This window comes from Kogia breviceps, chromosome X (assembly GCF_026419965.1).
Source record: "Kogia breviceps isolate mKogBre1 chromosome X, mKogBre1 haplotype 1, whole genome shotgun sequence".
NCBI classification, from domain to species: domain Eukaryota; kingdom Metazoa; phylum Chordata; class Mammalia; order Artiodactyla; family Physeteridae; genus Kogia; species Kogia breviceps.
Genome location: NC_081330.1, coordinates 31885692 through 31912109, shown reverse-complemented (window position 1 = coordinate 31912109; position 26418 = coordinate 31885692). Strand labels below are relative to the sequence as shown.

At 35.5% G+C, this 26418-nt stretch overlaps 1 protein-coding gene across 1 annotated transcript in view; it reads left to right on the top strand.

Moving 5' to 3' along the window:
• The window catches only part of HTR2C (5-hydroxytryptamine receptor 2C), a 256248-nt gene that overhangs the window by 141245 nt on the left and 88585 nt on the right, over positions 1 to 26418 (top strand). Inside the window, exon 4 of the mRNA XM_059049686.2 lies at positions 814 to 1127. Within this exon, the coding sequence (XP_058905669.1) occupies positions 814 to 1127 (314 nt within the window). The remainder of the gene's footprint in view (positions 1 to 813; positions 1128 to 26418) is intronic.

Sequence of the window (26418 nt, the reverse complement as noted above, 5' to 3'; positions counted from 1 at the left end):
TCATTAGACACTTTAGGGACTTACATTAATGTATGAAACCTGAATAAATCTCATATCACCATCAGGGGAAATTAATTTGGAATGCACAAAACATAACCACGTCTGTCTCTCTTGCATTAGTCTGCCACTTGGCCTGAAATTCCTACCAGTAAAACTCTACATAAGTACCATCATGAGAGGTGTACATTTTAAATGACTTAAGAGATTTCTTTTCCAGCATAGGAAAGCAGCAAACCCATAGGAGTTATCACCACAAATCATTTTCTAACCTAGAAGACCACCAGAAAACATAGGACAGAAATGGGGAGAGTGTCAGGTAGAAGGAAAATTTACAGGACAGATATTAAGAAATTATGGGCCAGCATAAAGTCACTCAGCAAGTCAAACAATTCAGATTGAGGGTAGAGAGTAAAAGTCTAAAACACAGGCATTGAATTCAATGGGACTTGAGTACAGACCCTGCCCCTGCTACTTACTGGCTATATTTCCTTGAGAAAGTTACTTAACTTCTCTGAACCTCAGTCTCTCCTTATTCATAATAGATATAAATCAGTACTGACTTCATGAGGATGTTGTATGAGATCAAATGAGATTATACATATATATTTCAGTAAGCTAAGTGCCTGACTCATATTAAGCATTCAACAAAAGTATTTGGGGGAGAGAAAGAAGAGATACTGAGGCTTAATTGAGAGTAGAAATGATGATGATGATAATAATGATTGTTAAAGGAAAAGCAGTTGTTTTATATAAGTAATTTATTAGGTACAAGCAATATAATATATACCTGATTATTTTTTTCTTAATTTTCAGTGTGCACCTGATTGGCCTATTGGTTTGGCAATGTGATATTTCTGTGAGCCCAGTAGCAGCCATAGTAACTGACATTTTCAATACCTCCGATGGTGGACGCTTCAAATTCCCAGACGGGGTACAAAACTGGCCAGCACTTTCAATCGTCATAATAATAATCTTGACAATAGGTGGCAACATTCTCGTTATCATGGCAGTAAGCTTGGAAAAGAAACTGCACAATGCCACCAATTATTTCTTAATGTCCCTAGCCATTGCTGATATGCTAGTGGGACTACTTGTCATGCCACTGTCTCTGCTTGCAATCCTTTATGGTAAGTACAAATTTATTAGTATTTTGATCTCAGATCATGTCATAAATCTATGGCAGGTATCATAAAAAATCAGAAAGTTAATTATTCTACTCATATCATACGGAAAATAAAGAAAAAAGAAAATTGTGTGACAGAATTGGATGTGTGTATCATATTTATTAAATAAATCAGTAGCAGACTCTTGACAAAGCAAAACAAATGTTTTATAATATATTAAAATCATATATAGATACTCTATTGCTCAGTGTCATTTGTAAACAATGACAATTGCCTTTCAATATACAGAATGTGACAGTGAAAGAAACATATGCCTACCCCTATGTTCTGGGCAGTACACATACCTAGTACCAGCTGTTATACAAAGAAGATGAAAGAAGCTCATCATCTTCATTTTTTTTTAACATCTTTATTGGAGTATAATTGCTTTACAATGGTGTGTTAGTTTCTGCTGTATAACAAAGTGAATCAGCTATATGTATAATATAGCCCCATATCACCTCCCTCTTGTGTGTCTCTCCACTCTCCCTATCCCACCCCTCTAGGTGGTCACAAAGCACCGAGCTGATCTCCCTGTGCTATGCAGCTGCTTCCCACTAGCTATCTATTTTACATGTGGTAAATATATACATGTAAAATAGATAGCTATCTATTTTACATGTATATATGTCAATGCTACTCTCACTTCATCCCAGCTTACACTTCTCCCTCACTGTGTCCTCAAGTCCATTTACTACATCTGTGTCTTTATTCCTGTCCTGCCCCTAGGTTCATCAGAACTTTTTTTTTAAGATTCCATATACATATGTGTTAGGATACGGTATTTGTTTTTCTCTTTCTGACTTACTTCACTCTGTATGACAGACTCTAGGTCCATTCACCTCACTACAAATAACTCAATTTTGTTCCTTTTTATGGCTGAATAATATTCCATTGTATATATGTGTCACATCTTCTTTATCCATTCATCTGTTGATGGATACTTAGGTTACTTCCATGTCCTGGCTATTGTAAATAGAGCTGCATGAACATTGTGGTACATGACTCTTGAATTATGGTTTTCTCAGGGTATATGCCCAGTAGTGGGATTGCTGGGTCATATGGTAGTTCTATTTTCAGATTTTTAAGGAAGCCCCATACTGTTCTCCATAGTGGCTGTATCAGTTTACATTCCCACCAGCAGTGCAAGAGTGTTCCCTTTTCTCCACACCCACTCCAGCATTTATTGTTTGTAGATTTTTTGATGATGGCCATTCTGACTGGTGTGAGGTGATACCTCATTGTACTTTTGACTTACATTTCTCTAATGATTAGTGATGCTGAGCATCCTTTCATGTGTTTGTTGGCAATCTGTATACCTTCTTTGGAGAAATGTCTATTTAGGTCTTCTGCCCATTTTTGGATTGGGCTGTTTGTTTTTTGATATTGAGCTGCATGAGCTGACTGTATATTTTGGAGATTAATCCTCTGTCATTTGCTTCACTTGCAAATAATTTCTCCCATTCTGACAGTTGCCTCTTTGTCTTGTTTATGGTTTTCTTTGCTGTGCAAAAGCTTTTAGGTTTCCTTAGGTCCCATTAGTATATTTTTGTTTATATTTCCATTTCTCAACATATCTGGCTGTGATTTGTCACAGAGTGTTCTGCCTATGTTTGCCTCTAAGAGTTTTAGAGTGTCTGTCCTTACATTTAGGTCTTTAACCCATTTTGAGTTTATTTTTGTATACAGTGTTAGTAAGTGTTCTAATTTCATTCTTTAACATGTAGCTGTCCAGTTTTCCCAGTGCCACTTACTGAAGACACTGTCTTTTCTCCATTGTATATTCTTGCATCCTTTAACAAAGATAAGGTGGCCATATGTGCGTGGGTTTATCTCTGGGCTTTCTATTCTATTCCATTGATCTATATTTGTTTTTGTGCCAGTACCATACTGTCTTGATTACTGTAGCTTTGTAGTATAGTCTGAAGTTCGGGAGCCTGATTCCTCCAGCTCCGTTTTTCTTTCCCAAGATTGCTTTGGCTATGCAGGGTCTTTTGTGTTTCCATATAAATTGTAAAACTTTTGTTCCAGTTCTGTGAAAAATGCCATTGGTAATTTGATAGGGATTGTACTGAATCTGTAGATTGCTTTGGGTAGTATGCTCATTTTCACAATGTTGAATCTTCCCATCCAAGAACATGGTATATCTCTCCATTTGTTTGTATCATCTTTGATTTTTTCATCAGTGTCTTATACTTTTCTGCATACAGGTCTTTTGCCTCCTTAGGGAGGTTTATTCCTAGGTATTTTATTCTTTTGGTTGCAAGAGTAAATGTGAGTGTTTCCTTCATTTCTCTTTCAGATTTTGCATCAATACTGTATAGGAATGCAAGAGATATCTGTGCATTCATTTTGTATCCTGCTACTTTTCCAAATTCATTGATTAGCTCTAGTAGTTTTCGGGTAGCATCTTAGGATTCTCTATGTATAGTATCATGTAAACTGCAAACAGTGACAGTTTTACTTCTTTTCCAATTTTGATTCCTTTTATTTCTTTTTCTTCTCTGAGTGTTGTGTCTAAAACTTCCAAAACTATGATGAATAATAGCAGTGAGAGTGGGCAACCTTGTCTTGTTCCTGATCTTAGGGGAAATGGTTTCAGTTTTTCACCTTTGAGAACAATGTTGGCTGTGGGTTTGTCATATATGGGCTCTATTATGTTAAGGTAAGTTCCCTCTATGTCTACTTTCTGGAGAGTTTTTATCATAAATGGGTGTTGAATTTTGTCAAAAGCTTTTTCTGCATCTACTGAGATGATCATATGGTTTTTATCCTTCAATTTGTTAATACGGTGTATCACATTGATTGACTTGTGTATAATGAAGAATCTTTGCATTCCTGGGATAAACTCCACTTGATCATGGTTTATGATCCTTTTAATGTGCTGTTGGATTCTGTCTGCTAGTATTTTGTTGAGGATTTTTGCATCTATGTTCATCAGTGATGTTGACCTGTAGTTTTCATTTTTTATGGCATCTTTATCTGGTTTTGGTATCAGGGTGATGGTGGCCTCATAGAATGAGTTTGGGAGTGTTCCTCTGCAACTTTTTAGAAGAGTTTGAGAAGTAGGTGTTTGCTCTTCTCTAAATGTTTGATAGAGCTCTTCTGTGAAACCATCTGGTCCTGGACTTTTGTTTGTTGGAAGATATTTAATCACAGTCTCAGTTTCAGTGCTTGTAATTGGTCTGTTTATATTTTGTTTATTCCTGCTTCAGTCTCAGAATGGTGTTCTTTTCCAAGAATTTTTCCATTTCTTCCAGGTTGCGCATTTTTTTGGCATATAGTTGCTTGTAGTAATCTCTCATGATCCTTTATATTTCTGCTGTGTCAGTTGTTACTTCTCCTTTTTCATTTCTAATTCTGTTGATTTGAGTCTTCTCCCATTTTTTCTTGATGAGTCTGGTTAATTGTTTATCAACTTTGTTTTTCTTCTCAAAGAACCAGCTTTTGGTTCTATTGATCTTTGCTATTGTTTCCTTCATTTCTTTTTCTTTTATTTCTGATCTGATCTTTATGATTTCTTTCCTTCTGCTAACTTTGGAGTTCTTTTGTTCTTCTTTCTCTAATTGCTTTAGTTGTAAGGTTAGGTTGTTTGAGATGTTTCTTGTTTCTTGAGATAGGATTGCATTGCTATAAATATCCCTCTTAGAACTGCTTTTGCTGCATCTCATAGGTTTGGGGTCATCGTGTTTTCATTGTCATTTGTTTCTAGGTATTTTTTAATTTCCTCTTTGATTTCTTCAGTGATCTCTTGGTTATTTAGCAGCATACTTTTTAGACTCCACGTGTTTGTATTTTTTACAGTTTTTTTCCTGTAATTGATATCTAGTCTCATAGTGTTGTGGTTGGAAAAGAAGCTTGATATGACTTCAATTTTCTTAAATTTACCAAGGCTTGATTTGTGACCCAATATATGATCTTTCCTGGAGAATGTTCCATGAGCACTTGAGAAGAAAGTATATTCTGTTGTTTTTGTATGGAATGTCCTATAAATATCAATTAAGTCTATCTTGTTTAATGTGTCATTTAAAGTTTGTGCTTCCTTATTTATTTTCATTTTGGAATCTGTCCATTGATGAAAGTGGGATGTTAAAGTCCCCTACTATTATTGTGTTATTGTTGATTTACCATTTTATGGCTGTTAGCATTACCTTATGCCTTGAGGTGCTCCTATGTTGGGTGCATAAATATTTACAAATCTATGTTTTCTTCTTAGATTGATCCCTTGATCATTATGCAGTGTCCTTCTTTGTCTCTTGTAATAGTCTTTATTTTAAAGTCTCTTTTGTCTGATATAAGAATTGCTACTCCAGCCTTCTTTTGATTTCCATTTGCATGGAATATCTTTTACCATCCCCTCACTTTCAGTCTGTATGTGTCCCTAAGTCTGAAGTGGGTCTCTTGTAGACAGCTTATATACGGGTCTTGTTTTGTAACCATTCAGCCAGTCTATATGGTTTGGTTGGAGCATTTAATCCATTTACATTTAAGGTAATTATTGATATGTATGTTCCTATTACCATTTTCTTAATTGTTTTGGGTTTGTTTTTGTAGGTCTTTTCCTTCTCTTGTGTTTCCTGCCTAGAGAAATTCCTTTAGCATTTGTTGTAAAGCCGATTTGGTGGTGCTGAATTCTCTTAACTTTTGCTTGTCTTTAACGATTTTAATTTCTCCGTCGAATCTGAATGAGATCCTCGGTGGGTAGAGTAATCTTGGTTGTAGGTTTTTCCCCTTCATCACTTTAACTATGTCTTGCCACTCCTTTCTGGCTTGCAGAGTTTCTGCTGAAAGTTTAGCTGTTAACCTTATGGGAATTCTCTTGTATATTATTTGTTGCTTTTCCCTTGCTGCTTTTAAAATTTTTTCTTTGTACTTAGTTTTTGATAGTTTGATTAATATGTGTCTTGGCATGTTTCTCCTTGGATTTATCCTCTATGGGATTCTCTGTGCTTCCTGGACTTGATTGACTGTTTCCTTTCCCATGTCAGGGAAGTTTTCAACTATAATCTCTTCAAATATTTTCTCAGTCCCTTTTTTTTATCTTTTCTTCTGGAACCCCTGTGATTTGAATGTTGTTGCCTTTATTATTGTCCCAGCAGTCTCTGAGACTGTCCTCAATTCTTTCCATTCTTTTTTCTTTATTCTACTCTGTGGTAGTTATTTCCACTATTTTATCTTCCAGGTCACTTATCCATTCTTCTACCTCATTTATTCTGCTATTGATTGCTTCTAGAGAATTTTTAATTTCATTTACTGTGTTGTTCATCATTGTTTGGTCTTTAGTTCTTCTAGGTCCCTGATAAACGTTTCTTTTATTTTCTCCATTCTATTTCCAAGATTTTGGATCATCTTTACTATCATTACTCTGAATTCTTTTTCAGGTAGACTGCCTATTTCCTCTTCATTTATTTGGTCTATTGGGTTTTTACCTTGCTCCTTCATGCTGCATATTTCTCTGTCTTCTCATTTTGTTTAAAATACTGTGTTTGGGGTCTCCTTTGCGCAGGCTCCAGGTTCATAGTTCCCGTTGTTTGTGGTGTCTGACCCCAGTGGGTGAGGTTGGTTCAGTGGCTTGTGTAGGCTTCCTGGTGGAGGGGACTGGTGTCTGTGTTCTGGTGGGTGGGGCTGGATCTTGTCTTTCTGGTGGTCAGGGCCGCATCTGGCAGTGTGTTTTGGAGTGTCTGTGAACTTAGTATGTTTTTAGGCAGCCTCTCTGCTAATGTGTGTGGTTGTGTTCATGTCTTACTAGTTGTTTGGCATGGCACATCCAGCATTGGGGCTTGCTGGCCCTTGTGGTGAGCTGGGTCTTAGTGTTGAGATGGAGACCTCTGGGAGAACTCTTTCCAATTGATATTATGTGGGGCTGGGACGTCTCTGGTGGTCCAATGTCCTGAACTCGGCTGTCCCACCTCAGAGGCTCAGGCCTGACACCAGGCTGGACCACCAAGATCCTGTCAGACACACAGCTCAGAAGAAAAGGGAGAAAAAAAAAAAGAAAAAAAATAATAATCGTAATAACAAATACATAAATAATTATTAAAATAAAATAATGATTTTTAAAAAGAGAGCAACCAAACCCGTAAACAAATCCACCAATGATAACAAGCGCTGAGAACTATACTACGATAAACGTAAGAAATCAGAAACAAATCAGTCACATTCAGCAAACCCCAAGTCTACAGTTGCTCCCAAAGTCCACCACCTCAATTTTGGGATGATTCATTGTCCATTCAGGTATTCCACAGATGCAGGTACATCAAGTTGATTGTGGAGATTTAATCCACTGCTCCTGAGGCTGTACAGAGAAATTTCCCTTTCTCTTCTTTGTTCGCACAGCTCCTGGGGTTTAGTTTTGGTTTTGGCCCCAGCTCTGCATGTAGGTCACCCTCAGCATCTGTTCTGGTCCAGACAAGATGGGGTTAAAGCAGCAGCCGATTAGGGCTCTGGCTCACTCATGCCGGGGGGTGGGAGGAGTACAGTAGTTATAATTGGAATGTGGGGTGAGCCTGCAGTAGCAGAGGCTGGCATGACGTTGCAACAGCCTGAGGCACACCGTGTGGTCTCTCAGAGAAGTTCTACTTGGATCAGAGGACCCTGGCAGTGGCGGGCTGCGGATAGTGACCTGTGCTTGTACACAGGATGCTTGGTGGCTGCAGCAGCAGCATTAACATTTCATGCCATTCTCTGGGGTCCAAGGTAATACCCATGGCTTGCGCCCATCTCTGGAGCTCGTTTAGGTGGTGCTCTGCCTTCTGTGGGCAGACAGGGAAGGAATCCCCTCTCCTCGCGCACGCTGAAACAATGGTCTCTTGCCTCTTAGGCAAGTCCAGACTTTTTCCCGGACTTCCTCCCGGCTAGCTGTGGTGCACTAGCCCCCTTCAGGCTGTCTTCATGCAGCAAACCCCCGTCCTCTCCCTGGGATCTGACCTCCAAAAGCTAAGCCTCAGCTCCCAGCCCCCAGCCACCCCAGCAGGTGAGCAGACAAGCCTCTCAGGCTGGTGCATGTTGGTCAGCACCGATCCTCTGTGCAGGAATCTCCCCGCTTTGCCCTCTGCACCCCTGTTGCTGTGCTCTCCTCCATGGCTCCAAAGCTTCCCCCATGCCCACCCCCTGTGTCTCCCAGTGAAGGGGCTTCCTAGTGTGTGGAGACCTTTCCTCCTTCACAGCTCCCTCCCAGAGGTGCAGGTCCCATCCTGTGTCTCCCAGTGAAGGGGCTTCCTAGTGTGTGGAGACCTTTCCTCCTTCACAGCTCCCTCCCAGAGGTGCAGGTCCCATCCCTATTCTTTTGTCTCTGTTTTTTCTTTTTTCTTTTGCCCTACCCAGGTACGTGGGGGGTTTCTTGCCTTTTGGGAAGTCTGAGGTCTTCTGCCAGCATTCAGTAGGTGTTCTATAGGAGGTGTTCTATATGTAGATGTATTTTTAATGTATTTGTGGGGAGGAAGGTGATCTCCTCGTCTTACTCCTCTGCCATCATGAAGGTTCCCAAGGCTCATCATCTTTAAAAACATATTTTAAGTAATCTTCTTAAATGTTGACAAACTAAGTGCTTGGCACATAATAAGCACTCAATAACAACTATTCTTCTTCTTAGAGTCTATAATTCATGTTTTTGAAAGGAGACAGTGATAAAAATTAATTACTAGTTATATAAGTTCAAGGTCCTATTATTACAATAAGAATTCAAGCATTGAAAGTTTTGATATATGATTTTCAAGAGCTTTTAATTTTTCTTTTGATTTTCTGCCATATCTTTGCCCTATTCATTTTAACCTAATTTTTGTTTCTAGCTAATATTTATTAAGAACAATCAAAACCACTTATACTATACTGCAAAGTTTCTTTCCTAGGGAGTTGGAGAACCCACTTTGAATTTCATTGCCGATAGGCTCATCTCACAAGGTAGTGAAATAGACTCCCTTTTCCCTGGAGTGTATAATGGAATTAGACTGGAAGGACTAATACTGAAAGTGTATCTAGTTCTCAAGTCCTAAAAGAAGATTACTGCATCTAGAAAATAATCTCTCATGGAACTTACAAATTAATTATCCTGTTCTAAATACACAGTGGTAATAGATTGTCTCAATAGGCATTTTATAAATAGTGTTCTCAGGAAATATGCTTTCCTTATATTTACTGAGCTTGAATGATGCATTAATCTCAAAGTATAAGTGTTTTACCTTCTCTGTGAGCATTTTACCACACTATAGCTCCAAATTATGTAAGAAAATGTCATTGGAATGAATGTGCTTTAGAAGGTATACTTTGTCTTGTGGTGTCTATTTCATTTTGCCAGTTTCTCCCTTAAAAATATATGGGTGGTCAAAAAATGGCATCAGCATAAATCCAAATATCCTAACACATCCATCACCACACCCCCAAGCAATAAAGAACAACAAAAACAAATAAAACTACACAATACCACCACCTAATTTGGAGAACATCCAAATTCCAAATTATCTGTAAGCAGAAAATAAATAAGAGATCACAATGAGCTCTCTATTAGGCTCCCACCATGTGCTGTTGTGAAGAGGAAGGTCAGTCCAGTAAATACTAGATGAAAGAGAGAGGAGGAAAGCTAGTAGGAAGCCTAAGATTGATCTAAAATCATCATAAGAAAGAAAGTCTACCCCAAGTATGAAAATTCTGAGAAACTTCTCTGGAAGCTCATCCTTTAGAGAATTGACTTAGAAGTGTACATAGGACTCAAGAAAGCAGTGTTGGAGAGGAACTCTTTGGAGGTAGAAAAGGTTAAAAGGGAGAGGTGACTTTTGAAAAAAAATGCACAGTGAAGGGAAAAAGAAACAAGAGGGGAAATTTCATCATCTTATAAGATTAAAAAATGTCAACATGTAAGAACCCATCAACCCTCCCCCCACTGCCCTCTACTGTACCCCAAAAGTCCTCTAATAAAGAAATCATACTTTGTTACATGAAGAGAAAAGGGTGCTCCAGAGCTTGGAATCTTGGAAACTACCCACTAACTGCTAGTCATGGAAACCACCCACAAACTGCTAGCCATGTTCATACAAATTCAAAGATGCAACCAACTTTCATCTATACCAAGCTACTATAAAAAGAAAGCAGAACATGAGAATAAAAAAAGCCATTTGATGAAAGTTCCCACAAATAAAGAATGATCAAAAAACAAGAAAGCTGCAACAAAATACTTCAAGATAAACTAAATTTTCTCAAACATTTAAAGATATATCTATTAAAAAAAAAAAAACCCTTGAAGTAGAAATCTAAAAACTAAGAAAAGAAATGGATAAAAAAAATTGGTCAACATAAAGCAAAAGTTGATTGAACCCAGGAGAATAAAATAGGAGAAAAAGAAAAAATCATATTGGAATGAACACTAAATTAAAAGTCCCTAAAGAAGAATAGATTAATATGAAAACTTAATAAGGGGCACTAAAGAAAAACAGGGAAACAACAGAAAGAATGAAAATGAGATGAAGAAAGGAGTAAAAGAGGTCAAAAAGAAAGTGTTTGAGATGGAAGACCAGCAAATAAAAGATCTAATGTGTGTATAATGAGAATCCTTGAAAAGAAAAAATATATAATGGAACAGAATTAATATTTAGAACTATAATCCTGGAAAGTTTTCCAGAAATAAAAGAGGGTCTAAATGTACATATTGACAGGGCCAACCCAGTACCAAATATTTGACCTGGAACAATCAACTCTGAGATATATCTGAGACATTAGGTTTTAAATAGAAAGAAAAATCTTCAGGCAAAAATAAGAAATAATTTACAAAAGCAAGAGAATTAGACTGGCTTCATAATTTTAAAAAATAACAAAGCAACACTGAAGCAATATTTTTATAAAAGTCAACCACTTATAGGATATTCTTTCAAAAGTAAATCTATAAAGACAGAAAACAGATCATTAGTTTCCAGTGTCTGAATGTGCAACACTGACTCCAAAGGCGCATTTACTTTGGTAGTGTGGAACTGTTCTATATCTTGATTGTGGTAGTGGTTGTATATATAGTTCTCAAAATTTAAACAACTATATATTCTAGTATGCAGTTTTAAAAGGGTGAATTTTACTGTGTGTAAGTTATACCTGAAATTTTAAAAAGAAAAATACTCAAATAAAGTTTCAAACCAAGATTTTGTATCCAGACAAGTTGGCCATCAAGGCTGTAAAAAGTTTAATATTTTTTAAACCCAGAGAATTCTGAACCCATAAGTCCTTCTTAAGAAATTGAATAATGGATAAGATTCATCTCACAAAGGGATGATTGGGAACTTTTCCTCAAAAAGATGGATCATGAGTGTTTAATATATTTAATTTTAGAGCTAAGACAGAAATAAAGGTGGTATAGGGCATAAGAATACTGTCATATCTTATATGATATATATTATTTGTTATATACTCTAACAACTTAGAAGCAATGCAACTAAAAATTGGGAAGAAAAGAGAAAGGGAAAGAGAAAGAAGAAAGTAGAATAATTTCATTGATTTTTCTATAAACAAAAGATGGGTGTTAATTTATATGACTCCAAAAAATGGCAAACCAGAAAAACTAGATTTCATAAGAAAACAGAGGTCTAAGAGTATTAAACAGGATGTAAAGAAAACATGATATAAGGTTAACCACTAGAACAAAAAGACAAACCTATCTAAAACCAAAAGAAATGCAATTAATAGAAGAGTAAAAAAAAAAAGTCAAGTAGAGGAAGAAACACAAGAAAATGAAACAATGCTTTCAACATTATACCATGATACAATGACAGAGTTGAAAACAAACATACCAGTAATAGCAGTACACTTGTATGAACCTAAATTACCATTAAAAATTAAAAATTTTCAAGTTGGCTTCCAACAAATTACCCAACTATACTCTCTATATTTAGAGGAATTCATAACCCAGGGAATCATAATGGTTAAAATAAAGAGATGGGCAAAGGTATACTAAGCAAATAGAAACACTATGAAAACAGAAATTGTGATGTTGATATCTGACAAAGTACATTTTAAATGAAAAATTTTTAAAAACAGTAAGAGTAAAAAAAAAAAAAAAATGATGCTTTTTTTTTTCCCAAAAAGGATGCTTATTTATGATAAAAAGCTGCAATTAACAAGTATATAGCAGTTAAGAATATCTATGCCCCCAATAACACAGCAATGCTCTTTTAAAAGCAAAAGCTAAAGAACATGGAAGGATACATTTATGGATACATTCTACTAATGGGAGACTTTAACATATCATACTCAGCACAAAAAATTTGGACATGTAGGTCTTACGGATGTATATTAAACTTTATACCCTTATCATAGAAAGTATACGTTCTTCACGAGTTCATGGAACACTCACAAAAATTAATTATCCATTAGGCCACAAAGAAAATATTAGAAAAGTAAAACTATTATGAAAAATACTTTCTGATAAGAACACAATAATGCTAGAAAGTATTAACAACAGAAGTTTAAAGACAATCCGATCTTGAAGTTATAACAAATTTTAAACAACTATTGGTCAAAAGGACAAATGCAAACTGAAATTACAAACTACTTTAGAAATATGATAGAATACACACTACATATCAAAATCTATAGAATATACTTAAGCAATGATCCAAGGAAAATTCATGGCCCTCACCACCTTTATAAGTAAAAATGAAGGTATACAAATGAATTAAATTCCTAGAAAGCAACCTTGAAAAAGAAGTGCAAAGTAACTCAAAAGAAAGCACAAAGAAACAAACTAAAGATAAAAGCAGAAATTAATTAGGTAGAGAATAGAAAAACAATATACCTAATTAATAAATCAAAATCCTGCTTTTTTAAAAAGCAACTTTTAAACAAAATAAAAACACTAGCTAACTGAAACAAGGAAAAAGGAAGAAACATAAATATTCAAAATAAGAAATAACAAGGAAAATAACCATTGAAGCAAAGTAAATTTTAAAAATTAGATTACTTTGTAGGTTTATATGCAAATCAATTGAGAACATTTTAAAAAAGCAGGTAGTTTCCCAGGGAAAATCAGGTTAGCAAAATTGACCTCATTAGATATAGAAAGAAAGAGAACAATTTCAGTATAAGAAATAAAGTTATCAAGGACCTACCACACACAAAATACATCAGATACAGATAGTTTCACTGGGGAATTCTTTAAAACGTTTGAAGAACAGATAGTTGTAATATTCCATAAATTGTTTAAGACCATTGAAAAAATTTTTTTAAACCTTCCTAATTCTCATATGAAACAAGCATAGGTTTAACACATAAAACAAAGAAAGACAAAGCACAAAGAAGGAATATTATAGACTAACATCACTTATAACACAAATTCTTTATAAACAATTGGCAAACAGAATCCAATGTCACATTAAAAAATATTATATGATGAACTGGGATTAATTCCAGTAACACTATGTTGGCCCAATATTAGGGAATCCCTTAATAAAACATATTAATATATAACATCAACATTATTACTACTTAATATTTATTAATAAAGCTAAAAATATTATCAATATTGATACAATTATATTAACACAGCATTATATTTATAACATTAACATTAAATATAATTTTTAAAGTATGTTATTTAGCTCTAAAGATGTTGAGTGAAAAAGCCTTTATCCTAAACATTCTAGAAAAGCTAGAGTTAATGGAAATAAACATGTGATAAACAGAATCTTTCTGATTTCTTTGAATTGGTTAACAAATAGAAGATAACCTTCTCATGTACCTAACATATATCTAAAATTTGCATACCTAGAGTTCATTCTCAAAATGAAACAATTTTCTTATTTGTGTAAACGTGGTACCACATTCCTAGATAAATGATGTACTAAGCTCTAGGACACTGGTACTTAGTGTTCACCGAAACCAGATGCCACTATTTTGCAGCTCTTTATCTGACTTCTGCCTACTGGTGAGTTTTGTTTTACCCTAACCAACGATTTTTAAACTTTGTAAATTGAATATCTTTTATTCAATTGTGTATGGATTCCAACTTTGCTGTGCTTCTACTACTCCCCATTTTCTTACATCTCGCTGCCTTACTCACTGATTATAAACCTACCTGGTCCCTAAAAGCATTTAAGTTTGTGACAGGACTCACAGCTGTGGGCACTAAAGAAACAACCTTGATATCAATACCCTAAATTCACTGGCTTGTTATCCCCATGTGCTAACAAAGTTACTCCAATCCCCTAGAAAGATACACACCTTCCCTCCAAATACTTCTAGAAGTCCCGAGGAGTTATCTCACATGTGATCATGTGAGATCTCAAATAAATCAATTTGCATCACTCACCATTGCTACCGTTCTGGGCTTTCATCGAGCACGTTATGTATCCACTGTCACCTGCCACCATTCACTATATCTGCTGATAATCCATCATCTCTCACTGGTCATCCATCATCGCCCACTGGGCATCCATCATCATTTGCTGGGCATCTGCTGAGTACCGCCCTGTCTGTTGGGAATCCACAATCTCCCACCAGGCATTGTGGTCTCTGCTGATGCTCTGCCATTTCACCACCGTGCCTTCCATGAGAATGCTGCTTTACCTGTTTTGGGTGCTGTCACCTGGTATAGCCAAACCTACAAACCCTCAGGATACCACATGGTGCTGCATTTGCTTCAGTATTTATTATATTTAGTGTTCCTTGCAAAAATTAGGAATATGTAGCACACTTTGTTATCTAAATATGGAAAAAGCAAGGCTTGTCCTTGCCCTCTTCACAAAATCCCTCTGTAAAACAACTTTTTTTTTTTTCTTTTTTACTTGCTGTAGTTTCCTCAGGGCTTACATTCTATAGGGCTGATCTAGAGTATATTTGCTGATGCCTTAATTTCTGTCCTCAGGCATCCACATAAAAATTTCTCCCTGAAAGGCTAAGCAGTGACCTTCTCAGTCTTGTAACCCAGCATTTATCCCTGTATCTGGTATTTTTTAATGAACAAATGAAGGCTTCTTTCCCTCTTGCAAATCAATTCATAAGGTTAGATACTTGGGATAGCCTAGCCCCACACATCTACAACTGTGAATCTTTATTTTTTGGTTTAAATGTCTACTCCCAATATCCCCTGTCCCAATCCACATAGTCATTTCACTACAGGCTCTTTAATCTGGGGCGAAAATTTTCTTTACCAAGTAAATTTTAATTTCAAGTGTAAAAGGGAAGAATGGCATTCAGTATATTTACAGAAAATTACAGTGACATATATTAAAGAACACAGTCCAGAGGTCCTGATTGTTGTTCTTACCTCTAGAGTCTGCTATTTCTAGTAATTTTTTGTACTTTCTTCTTTCCTCCTTAGAACAACTTTTACAGATTACTTCTTTTATTCTCCAACAAATTCATAGTGTAGTTTTAGTTAACATTCCAGTTCTACTTGCAAAAATCATTTCACTACAGGCAGATAGGCAGCACTGTCTAAGCTCACTAATAGCTAACACCTGAGTGCTGGCTCAGTGTTGGACCCTATTCTAAGTGCTATACATTTACTATCCCCATTTAAGAGGTAGGGAAATCAAAGCACCAAGAATTTGAGTACTACCAATGATCTATTGCCAAGTTGGGAAAAATCCCCCTACATTTTCTACATTAACAGGAAACTCTTCTATCTTCTCAAGTTGGGTTTGGGTTTCCTGGTAGAGTACCCATTGCTGATGTTCTGGAGATTCACTTCATTTTATCTTTTACTTCTATTTGGCTAATCCCAAACACAATTCCTGATATAGGTATTTTGTGAGTTTGGAAAATCTCATTTCTTTTTCATGGAAACGTTCACTGGTTTTATATCATGTTATGATGTGCCAATTCCTAGAAAGCTAAATTCTCAGGTCTTATTTCCAAAGACTCTTTTCCCTAAACCGATATGTGTAATCCAAGAGCCTTTTAACTTGGTTCCATGATGATGTTAAAGAAGATGATGATAACAATAATTATAATAGCTAACTTTAATTGAGCACTGTATGGGAAGGAAAACTTGCCTGGGGTCCTGCAAATTAAATTGACAAAAGACAGTTTAACAGGAGAAAGGGTTTATTACTTATGCATACTGAGTTCTTCATAGAAAAGAAGTGAAAACTCAAAGAAGCAGTTAGACCCCAAGGGTGTATGTATCATTTTAACAAAGAGAAATAAATTGTGGAGAAGTGACAAGACAAAGGAAAAGCAGTTCGAGCTTCTAGGGGTGGTAAATTGTGGGAAGGTAAATATATGTGGAAAACTAGTTAGTAAGGTTTGTTATGAAGCCTCAATCTTGTGTAGTATGGGGTCATAAGTGTATCTCCAGTGATTGAGTCATTCTCCTCTTCCTGGTAGAGGTGGGGATGCAGACACCTTCACAAAGGGAAATTTATAACCTGACTTTAGGCAGAAACGGGGAGGGTCAGGAGTTTTTCCTATACCGGCTCATTAGCCTTCAGTTCAAAATAATCCTTATGCCAAAGCGGCATATTTGGGGGATGGTATAGGTAGAACTTAACATTTTCCCCACTTTACAGATGACGAAAATTAAAGCACACAATTTACCTGATTTTAGGGCCACAAAAAGCTAATATCCATTCTCACTTAGATCAATGACATTAAGGGCCCCATTCCCCCTGCTACTCAGACTGATATTTTTGCCACTCATCCATGGAAATGTGGTGGAACTTGCTATATCTTCCTGAAAAACCAAATGCTGATTCTTGCTTCTGTCTTGATACAGCTTTAGACACACAGAGTACCATAACTAAGAAAAATAATCTCTTGTATATCCAGGAGTAATTTCTCCAAGCCCTACAGTGATAACAATAGTTCACAGTTCTTTCACACATATCAGTGCTATACACCATCTTAGCTGATAGACACTCTTTTAGAAACATAGCTTTGCTCCAAGTAATTTCTGTTCAGTACATTTTAGACTCTATTAACATCCCCTTCAGACACAGAGTTTGAAGGCCCAGGTTTCAATGCCTTTGTTGCCATGTGATTAGAAAATAGAATTAAGGGGGTGTGGGGGAGGGGCATAATATATCTTCAAATAGTTGAAGGCTCTTCATGGCTCCAAAAGGTAAAACCAAAATAAATGGTAAAAGATACAGAAAGAAGCAGATTAGGGTTCATTAAAATGTTCTTTATCAATGAAAAGTTCTATCTTTCAAAGAGAGGAACCACCCCATTACCGGAGGTCATATAAGGAACTTCTGCTTTGAATAGGAAGTTGCACTAGATACTTTCTGTGTTTCCTCCTCTGTTTTCATTAAGTTTCCTACTGATGTCACTTTGAACGAGTTACTTGGAGTCTGAAATTATCATTAGAGAAGTAAAAGGAATGACAGGAAGATGAAAAGAAGAATTACTATTTCATACAACAGGGTTACATTTCACATGTGCTTTTAAGAGACCCTGGATGAAAAACCTACTCATTAATTATATATTATTATAACAACTCAGAAGACATTTTATCTCTTGTTGCCATCTAAGTGAACATAAAAGAAAATTTGCTTAGAATGAATGGACTGTATATCATCCAAAACCCTCACTCCTAAACATTATGAGATGAATAAGAATAGCCTACTTAGCCTTTATCTCAAAGGGCAGTAATTCAATCTTGAAAGCTGTCTTTCATATGCTAAGTAGAATCGCTTACAACTATGAATCTGAATTGTTCTCATTTATATCTATGTATTCCTAACACAGTGCTTGAACTGTGTAGTATCCGGGTTCTTGGACTAATTGTAAAAAGTTGATTTCTTTCTTTTCCTCCTTAGTCAAATTAAATTTCTATATTCTGCAAGTGCTAAAATTTGTTTCATGTTCCAAGTAAAAGATATTAGAAATCTAAAATCTTTGCACTCTAATTTTTCTGCATTCAAAATATAGCAAATGCAAGCTACTCACCCATTATTCACTAAGTTCCAAAACTACACTTCATAAATTGTTCTTCCATGACTTAATGCCATCGTTTTTTTTTAATAAGAATATCACCAAGACAGTCAAGGTTAAATGAGATTTCTTTCTAGTATGGATCTTCTCACTGAGAAATATTTCACAAAAGAGGTAGTGAAAGCAGAATTTTAATTACCAGCCTATTTATATTTATTTTTATTCTTTAATTACATGGCAAGAGATATTTGAGGGTCTTTATGGAAGTGTGTACAATTTCAAATGAACCCAAACCATTGTAGATTATTTATCACTGTTTACTATGTAATTATAAGATCAAAGCTACTGTGGATTTTTAACTCTATTCAGAATGAATCAGGAAAGGAAGTATTCTGAATTAGGTACACATGAGATAACTACATCAGGACACCTTCTGTAGAGCAAAAGTATTCCTTATTCAAGATCAAATCATTTTGGAGCCCAAAAGAATTCACTAGCTAATAAAAAAAAAAAAAAATTTCTCCTCAAAATTATGTAGCAAAAACCTTGAAGGGGAACAAAAGGAAAGGCATTTAATATTTATTAGGCACTTATTAATTTTTCTACTTTATTTTAATACCATCTTATATACTCCCAGCTTAAAATTTCCATATTTGTAGGCAAAAAGGACTTTTCTGGGTTTCCTATTTTAGGAACAAGTACAGAAGAGGAAGCTAAATATGTGCCATTGGACTAACAGATGAAGCTAACTTTCATGTATTTCATTTCAAATGGAAAATATACTCAAAACAGAACACAGATAAATAATGAAAAGTAAAATCCTTATGTTCTTTGAAGTATTTCTTGTGATGGGAGAGAATGAAGTCTCTAATTTTCAATTCCTCAAAAACCTAGGATTATAATCTCTGTATATACATGAATTTCATCAGTGGGTGGCATATAAACCATTGTAATCAACTAGGGTGTTCTCTAGGAGGGAAATTGGAGTAAAAAATTAAAGATAATTATTTCAAAGATTTGAATTATATTTTGCTTAGTTACCAATAAAAAGGAAACGGTTTAATAGAAAAATTATACAAAAGCTGAACATGAATATAAGCTAATCATATACATATTTGAATGTTGATGGTTTTATGTCCTTAGCTCCAATTCTGGCTAAGAAATACTGTGTTTTAACTATATCTTTTTAATCAAATGACTCCAATAATGCCATATTAATATTGTGACTATGCACAAATCAGTGGATATCTCTAAGAATTAGATTCTCCTTTATGAATGATTAGTTTTTATTGTGTACCTATCATGCTAAGTATTTTAACCTACATTACGTAACTTAGCATATACTTTACAGGTACTTATGACTATTAAAGACTGAAAGTGAAATTATTCAGTGAACTGTAAGCCTCTACACAGTTTTAAGATATTATTATTTTTAGTATTACATTAAACAAAGTCTCTATCTAAATTTAAATATAACGTGCATATGAAAATATAAACTATGTATTTCCACATCTACCAAAACAAATGTTCTGGAAGTATTTTCTTGGTTTAAATATAGTATAATATAAAATATAATATAAATTTTCTATTTAATTATAATGAAGTAAGTAAGCTTCTTGTAGTTTAATTAGAGTAGGAAAATTAAAGGACCAGTTAGCGAAAACTTACTTCATTAAAAAATACAAGGCAGGGCTTCCCTGGTGGCGCAGTGGTTGAGAGTCCGCCTGCCGATGCAGGAGACACGGGTTCGTGCCCTGGTCCGGGAAGATCCCACATGCCGCGGAGCGGCTGGGCCCGTGAGCCATGGCCGCTGAGCCTGTGCGTCCGGAGCCTGTGCCCCGCAACAGGAGAGGCCACAGCAGTGAGAGGCCCGCATACCGCAAAAAAAAAAAAAAAAAAATACAAGGCAATTTTTGAAGACCAATATTTCATAAATAACTTTTTTAGCATGTAATACTTGACAAATTACTCAATTAACTTTTACCATGGCTTACTCACCTAAAAGTTTAATTTTAGGTTAGTCACAATATTATTTTACACATGATTAGTGAACTCTAATTAAATTAGTTATATAAATGACTGAACAAAAGAGGGGAAATATAGTGAGAGAATCTGACTGTATTTAATTCTGAGGTAAAATATTGCAGCACTGTAATTAAGAACTACCCTATTTTTGCTGTGAAACAAACAAAAAATGAGTAAAAATATGACACTTGTAGCCCTACCTGATGTTCTCTTAGAATTTGTTTTCAGACGTGTTAGGATTACTTGAAAAAAAAAGACAATTTAAACAGTACACAAAGGTGATAGTTAGTAGAAAAAATAAAAGAATACAGAAAGTAAAAGTGGTAGGTAGACTCACGTTGCTTTCTTACCTATTGCTTTTTTAAATTCATGCCTAATAGGGCAGAGCTATGGCCTAAGGAAATTATTATATGCTAACAAAACAATAACACAAATAAGACCAATAATAGTGATAGCTATGTCTATATTGGGTCCCAGCTATATGCCAAGCACTTTACTCAAATCTTATGATTTAACCTAAAAATATTACATAATGTAGGTGTTACAATTCATCTTTTACAGATGAGGAAATCTAGGTTCAGGTTGAACAACTGATTCAACCTCAAAGTTTATGCTCTTTTCAGTCTGCTTTGCTGTGTCACACAAATAATAGTAGTTTCTCAGATTTAATATTTCTACTTATATTATTCACTAAAACATCAAAACAGTCTTTTGTTACAGGTATCATTATCTATACTTAAAGCTTGGGAGAAAAAAAATGAATATGTAGTGATTTCAAAACAGTGTGCTAATAAGTAAAAATTATACAAGTGGTTTAATCATTTTTTCCCTTAAAGAAGAAGCCAACACCTCACATATATCACATAAAGAATGACACATATGGAAAAAAGTCCAGGTCATTATTTTTCTGCTCAATTTCTTACCACTATGACAATATTTTTCTGGATTTTGAAAGACCAACTACTGCTAGTCACAAAAGATTCTTAATTATCTTTTACCCTTGTCACCTAAATGGAAATGATAGAGATATTTTCTATTGTATCATTTAACTTCCTTTGTTGAATTTTTCTACTATGTTTTTTGAATTTTCTTAGAGGTTGCTCCAGGTCTTATAATATGCATCCCTTTATTTTCATTCCTCTTAAAAAATTGAGATATAATTCATATGCCATACAATTCACATTTTTTAAGTATATAATTCAGTGGTTTTTAGTATATTCACAAAATTGGGCATTCATCATTACCTAATTCCAGAATATTTTCATCACCTCAAAAAGATGCCCCATACAAATTAGCAGTCACTCCCTATAATATGCATTTTAGCTCAAAGCAATCTTGTTAAGATTAATATTGAATTTCAATAGTACATAGAAACTTTGCACCAATATACTTCCATTCCTTCCCCCTTCTTTGTGCTATTGTTGTCATACATATTGCATCTTATACATTATAACACATCAAAATAGTTTTGTAGTTATTGTTTTATGTAGTTGTCTTTTACATAATTTTTCATGCCTTTCACATTTAGGAGAAAAGTGTTTTAATTCATATGAATTCAAGTTACCGTCTAGCCTTTCAATTCACCTGGAGGATTCATTTTAATAAGTATTGTATGTCAAATATGCTGATGACAAATTCAATTTCTGTTTATCTAGAAATGTCTTTATTTTTCCTTCATATTTGAAGGATAGTTTTACTGGATATAGAATTCTTGGTTGACAGTATTTTTCTGTCAACACTTTGAATATGTCATCCCAATGCCTTCTGGACTTGTTGGTTTCCAATGAGAAGTCAGCTGTTTATCTTTTTTGGGTCATTTTACATATGGTGAGTCATTTACTTCTTGCTGTATTTAGAATTTGCTCCTTGTCTTTGTCTTTTGACTTTGACTATGAAGTGTCTAGATGTCTTTCTCTAAGTTTATCCTAATTAGTGTTCCTTGAGCTTCTTAGATGTGTAAATTAATGTTTTCCATCAAATTTTCAGCCATTATTTCTTCAAAATTTTTTTCTGCCTTTCTCTGCCTCCTCTCCTTCTGCATACATATTCCCATTATGCATACATTTGATGGTGTTCCACAGGCTCTGTTCATTTTTCTTATTTTTTTTTCTTTCTGTTCTTCAGACTGGATAATCTCTTTTGACCTACCGTCAAGTCCACTGATCTTTTCTTCTGCCTGCTAAAATTCACTGTTAAATCCATCTAATGAATTTACAATTTCAGTTATTACACCTTTCAACTCCAGAATTTCTATTTGTTTTTGGTTTTGTTTTAAATATTAGACTAATTTGTATCCCTCTATTGATTTTCTCTATTTGGTGAGACATTATCATCATAGTTTCCTTTAATTCTTTAAGTATAGTCTCCTTTACTTCTTTAAATATATTTTTATAGTTGATTTAAACACTTTGTCCAATAAGTCCAACAACTGAACCCCCTCCTGGATACTAGAAATTGACTGCCTTTATTCCTGCCTGTGGGCCATACCTTCCTGTTTCTTTGCTATCTTATATTTTCTTGTTGAAAACTGGACATTTTAAATAATATATTGTAATAACTTTGGAATTAGACCCCTTGCCTTCCATTGTTTTCTGTTGTTGCTGGGTTTTTATTCCCGCTTGCTTTAGTGACTTTCCTAGCTTAATCGTATAGCTTCTATATTCCTTGCAATGTGTGGTTGCTATTTTTTCTGGTGTTTTTTGTTTTTTTTTTAAATTCTTGTTGTTATTTTTAAGCCTGGCTTCTTAGGAGTCACCCCTGAATCTGCATAATGTCTGATCAGTCAATGATTGGTCAGAATATTTCATTAAATGTTTTAAGCCAGTTATTCTTCCACCCTTTTCCATGGAGATATTTTGTGTGTGAAGTCATACCTTCAAATTTCTGGGGGGTTACAAGTCAGTTAAGACTTTTACTTTTCCTTCTTACTTGAGAAGAGAATCAAGGAAAGCAAGAGATGTACTAGCAGGGGTCCTCTCCAGGCTTTCTTGGGCATATGCACAGCCATGCATGTATGCAGCCTCTTTAGGTCTCCTAGAATATGTTGGAGCTTTTTTAAGTCCTTTATATTTGTCATATACCTATTACAAAGGCATTCCTTCTAAACTTTTAGCCAGGTTCTTATTTGTTCCAACTGAATTCACAGCCTTACACAACTACAGTGTTATTGAATCCAACTTATTGCTATTGTTTCAATAATACCCGAGGTATAGGACTTTTTCTGAGGGACTGAATTCAGAGTCATATCAAACAGCCACATGCCCTGGGAATAGAGTGTTTCAAGGAAACTACTGTAAATATTATAAAAATACGTACAGTGCTATGGGGATGGAAATTTACAAGGAACTCCAAAACAAGTCAGGCCCCATTTCATTGACAGCTGCTCTTCATGGCTACTGTGCTCCACTGTTGAGCTGGGAGGAGAATAGGAGCAACCTCAAGGGAAACACAGATGCCACTGTTCTTACCAAATGTAAGTAGGTTGTTTTTGAACAAATGTCTTTTAGGTTAGTTCTGTGCCTTTGGTTAAGAATACAATATCTCACAAGTCAGCTTACAAGTGGAAGTACCCTACAGCTTTGTGAATAGGATTTGATTAGCACTTTTGTGTGCAGCATATATGTCTTGGTGGAGTGGGAAATGATCATACATACTTTGTTTTCCCATTCATATATATATCTTTGTTGCCATTATCATGTTTTTAAAAAAAAGTTTGTATCTGTCATTATGAAAACAGAGCCACCTAGATGAAGCTTCCTATATAGGAGACAGTGATGCACCGTCTGGGACATAGATGGAGGGTTGGCTGTAAAATAAGGAATCTTTGCTCTCCCAGGTCAGGCATGGAAAACTTTAACTTCCAGGCTGGTCATCCACTTCCCATCCTGATTCTCTTTACTATCTCTTCAAACTCCGCATAAACAAAAAAAAGAAAAATGGAGAATAAAAAATATATAGGGCTAAATAATCAAAGAGAATATTAAAAGTTTTGTGTATAAATCCTATATCCTTAATCACAGACTGACTAACCTCCCCAGCATTCCATTTCCAAAGACATTTGATAGAAGATAAAATTTCCTCCTGTTACAGCAATAATTTCCAGTTGTCTACATAGGCCTTTGAGGAGAGGAAGAGTGCACAGGCCCTACACTGGTTCAGTGCTCTGGGTAACTTATGAGGACAGTTGAAGCATAAGCAGCAGAGGTATGTTATCTTGGGTGGAAGACTATAGTTGCTATCTTAAATATTTAACCCATTCATACACATTATTTTTATTTATTCTCAAACAACTTACAAAGTACATAAAACAGGTAATTTTCTTGAGCTTTCAGAAGGGGAAAAAAACCCAACTAAATCCCAAAGTGGATACACACATATAGATAGTATGTGACAAAGCAAATCTTCTTCCTCCCTTCCTCATTAGAACCATACTCATTAGAACCACAGAATGTTTTCTCCTGTGACCTGCAGGTTGGAAGGAGAGTTAAGCACCTGTTAACAGTAATGCATAATATCTCCAATGCAGCTTCTTATTTTAGGCAAAAATCCTTTAAACTCAAGCAGGATCACTGCTTCACATGGACAGTGGGGCCCTGAGCTCTTTCAGACTCACATTGCACTACTCTGGAAAGCCACTGGAGGGGCGGGGGTGTGATACTCAAAGATTAGCAGCTATCTCAAATGATAACTCTACATTGCAATGAAAATCTCTCTAGTTCAGAGCTTAGTTTCCCTTTGTGGGACCTCAACTTATTTGTAGGGGAAGTGGAGGCATTAGGTACAAGATGAGACTTTATAAGGTTATTTAGCAATGAGTTCTGTTTTCTGAAGTATGGCAGTCTAAGTTTGTTTGAACAACACTACCAAGCAAATATAAGTAAGGAATTATCAAGGCAAAATTTTAGTCAAGAGTGGAACCCAGACATAGGCTCAGGATGTTTACTCTGCAGAAATCCGCTTAGAAAGGGACAAGACAAGAACTCAAGCAGAAGATCATTCCCATTTTAAGCTGGCACCCTAAATGACTATATCTTAATATAAGGGTGATCCAGAGGTAAACCAGAACCACACCCTCACCCCTACAGTCTGCCAGGAAAAGTGACTTGGAATTGAGGGGCAGAGGGAACCTGTCCCTGATAATTTTTAACCATAAGCCAGAACTCACATTTTCAGTGGTCCAAAAAATTCAAGCTATAAATTTAGCTGATAATATTCTTGGAATATAGTGCCCCTGTGCATCAATAAGGAAATAGCAAACAATGCAATTGAAAAAAAGACAAAATTGAGGAGGTACTTCACAAAAGAAATCCAAATGGCCAATAAACATATGTAAAGATGCTCAAACTTATCAGTAATCAGGGAAATTAAAACTACAATTAAGTACCAGTAAATACTCACCAGATCGGCAAAAATTAAAGTGTGACTGTACTTGTGTTGGCAAGCATATGGAACAACATGAAGTCATACACTTGTGATGGGAATGTAAATTGACACAACTATAATTAAAAACAATATAGCATTATATACCAATACTAGAAAAGTGTGTACCCTATGATCCAGAAGTTCCATTGCTGGGTATATAGTATAGAGAGAGGCTTACTCCTGAGCACCAAGATATACAAGCATTGCTTGTAATTACCCCAAACTAAAAGGAACTAAATTGTATAAGCAATAGTAAAATGGATACTTAAGTTGCTGCCTTTGGTAATATAACCAAATACTATACAGATGAGGAAGCTTAGGCACAGAGAGGTGCAGCTATTTACCCCAAATCACACAAATTTTAAGTGACAGAGTTGGGGTTTGCCACCACGCAATCTAACCCTAAAGTCTTTAGCTATTATACTATGCCGCCTCTGTTAAATTTGTTTTGCAGGAAATGAATACTGTTAGGTTGAACTATATGAAACTGACATTTTTGCAAGTCAAGAGTTGAGTATTAGCAAATTCAGCCTAATAGTTCTCCTAAATTCTAAGCCCAGTTGGCCTGAAATCACCTTGCTCAGTCTATCAGCCTACTTCTCCTTAGCTCTGTCACTCAAAATGACTTTCTAAGCTGTCGTTTATCAGTGAAAAAAGTTTCCTTTGCTCTTTTCCTCTAAAAGCCTTCATTGCTAAAGGGCTGTGGTTGATTCTTTCTTCCAGTTCTCATTTTGTTAAGTGACTGTGGGGCAAAACAATCTGATTGACCATGGGGGATGGAAATGATGAAAGCAATAACAACTGTCAACATCTGCCGAGAAAAACAGTCTTCGGCATACATTTATACTAGTCATCCACTTCTGGGCAACAGAGTCTCTCCTAATTTAAAAACCCGTAAGAATCTTTGTCTGGGTCACCCTATACACAGAATGAGGGTATACCATCTGTCCCTGCACCTCGT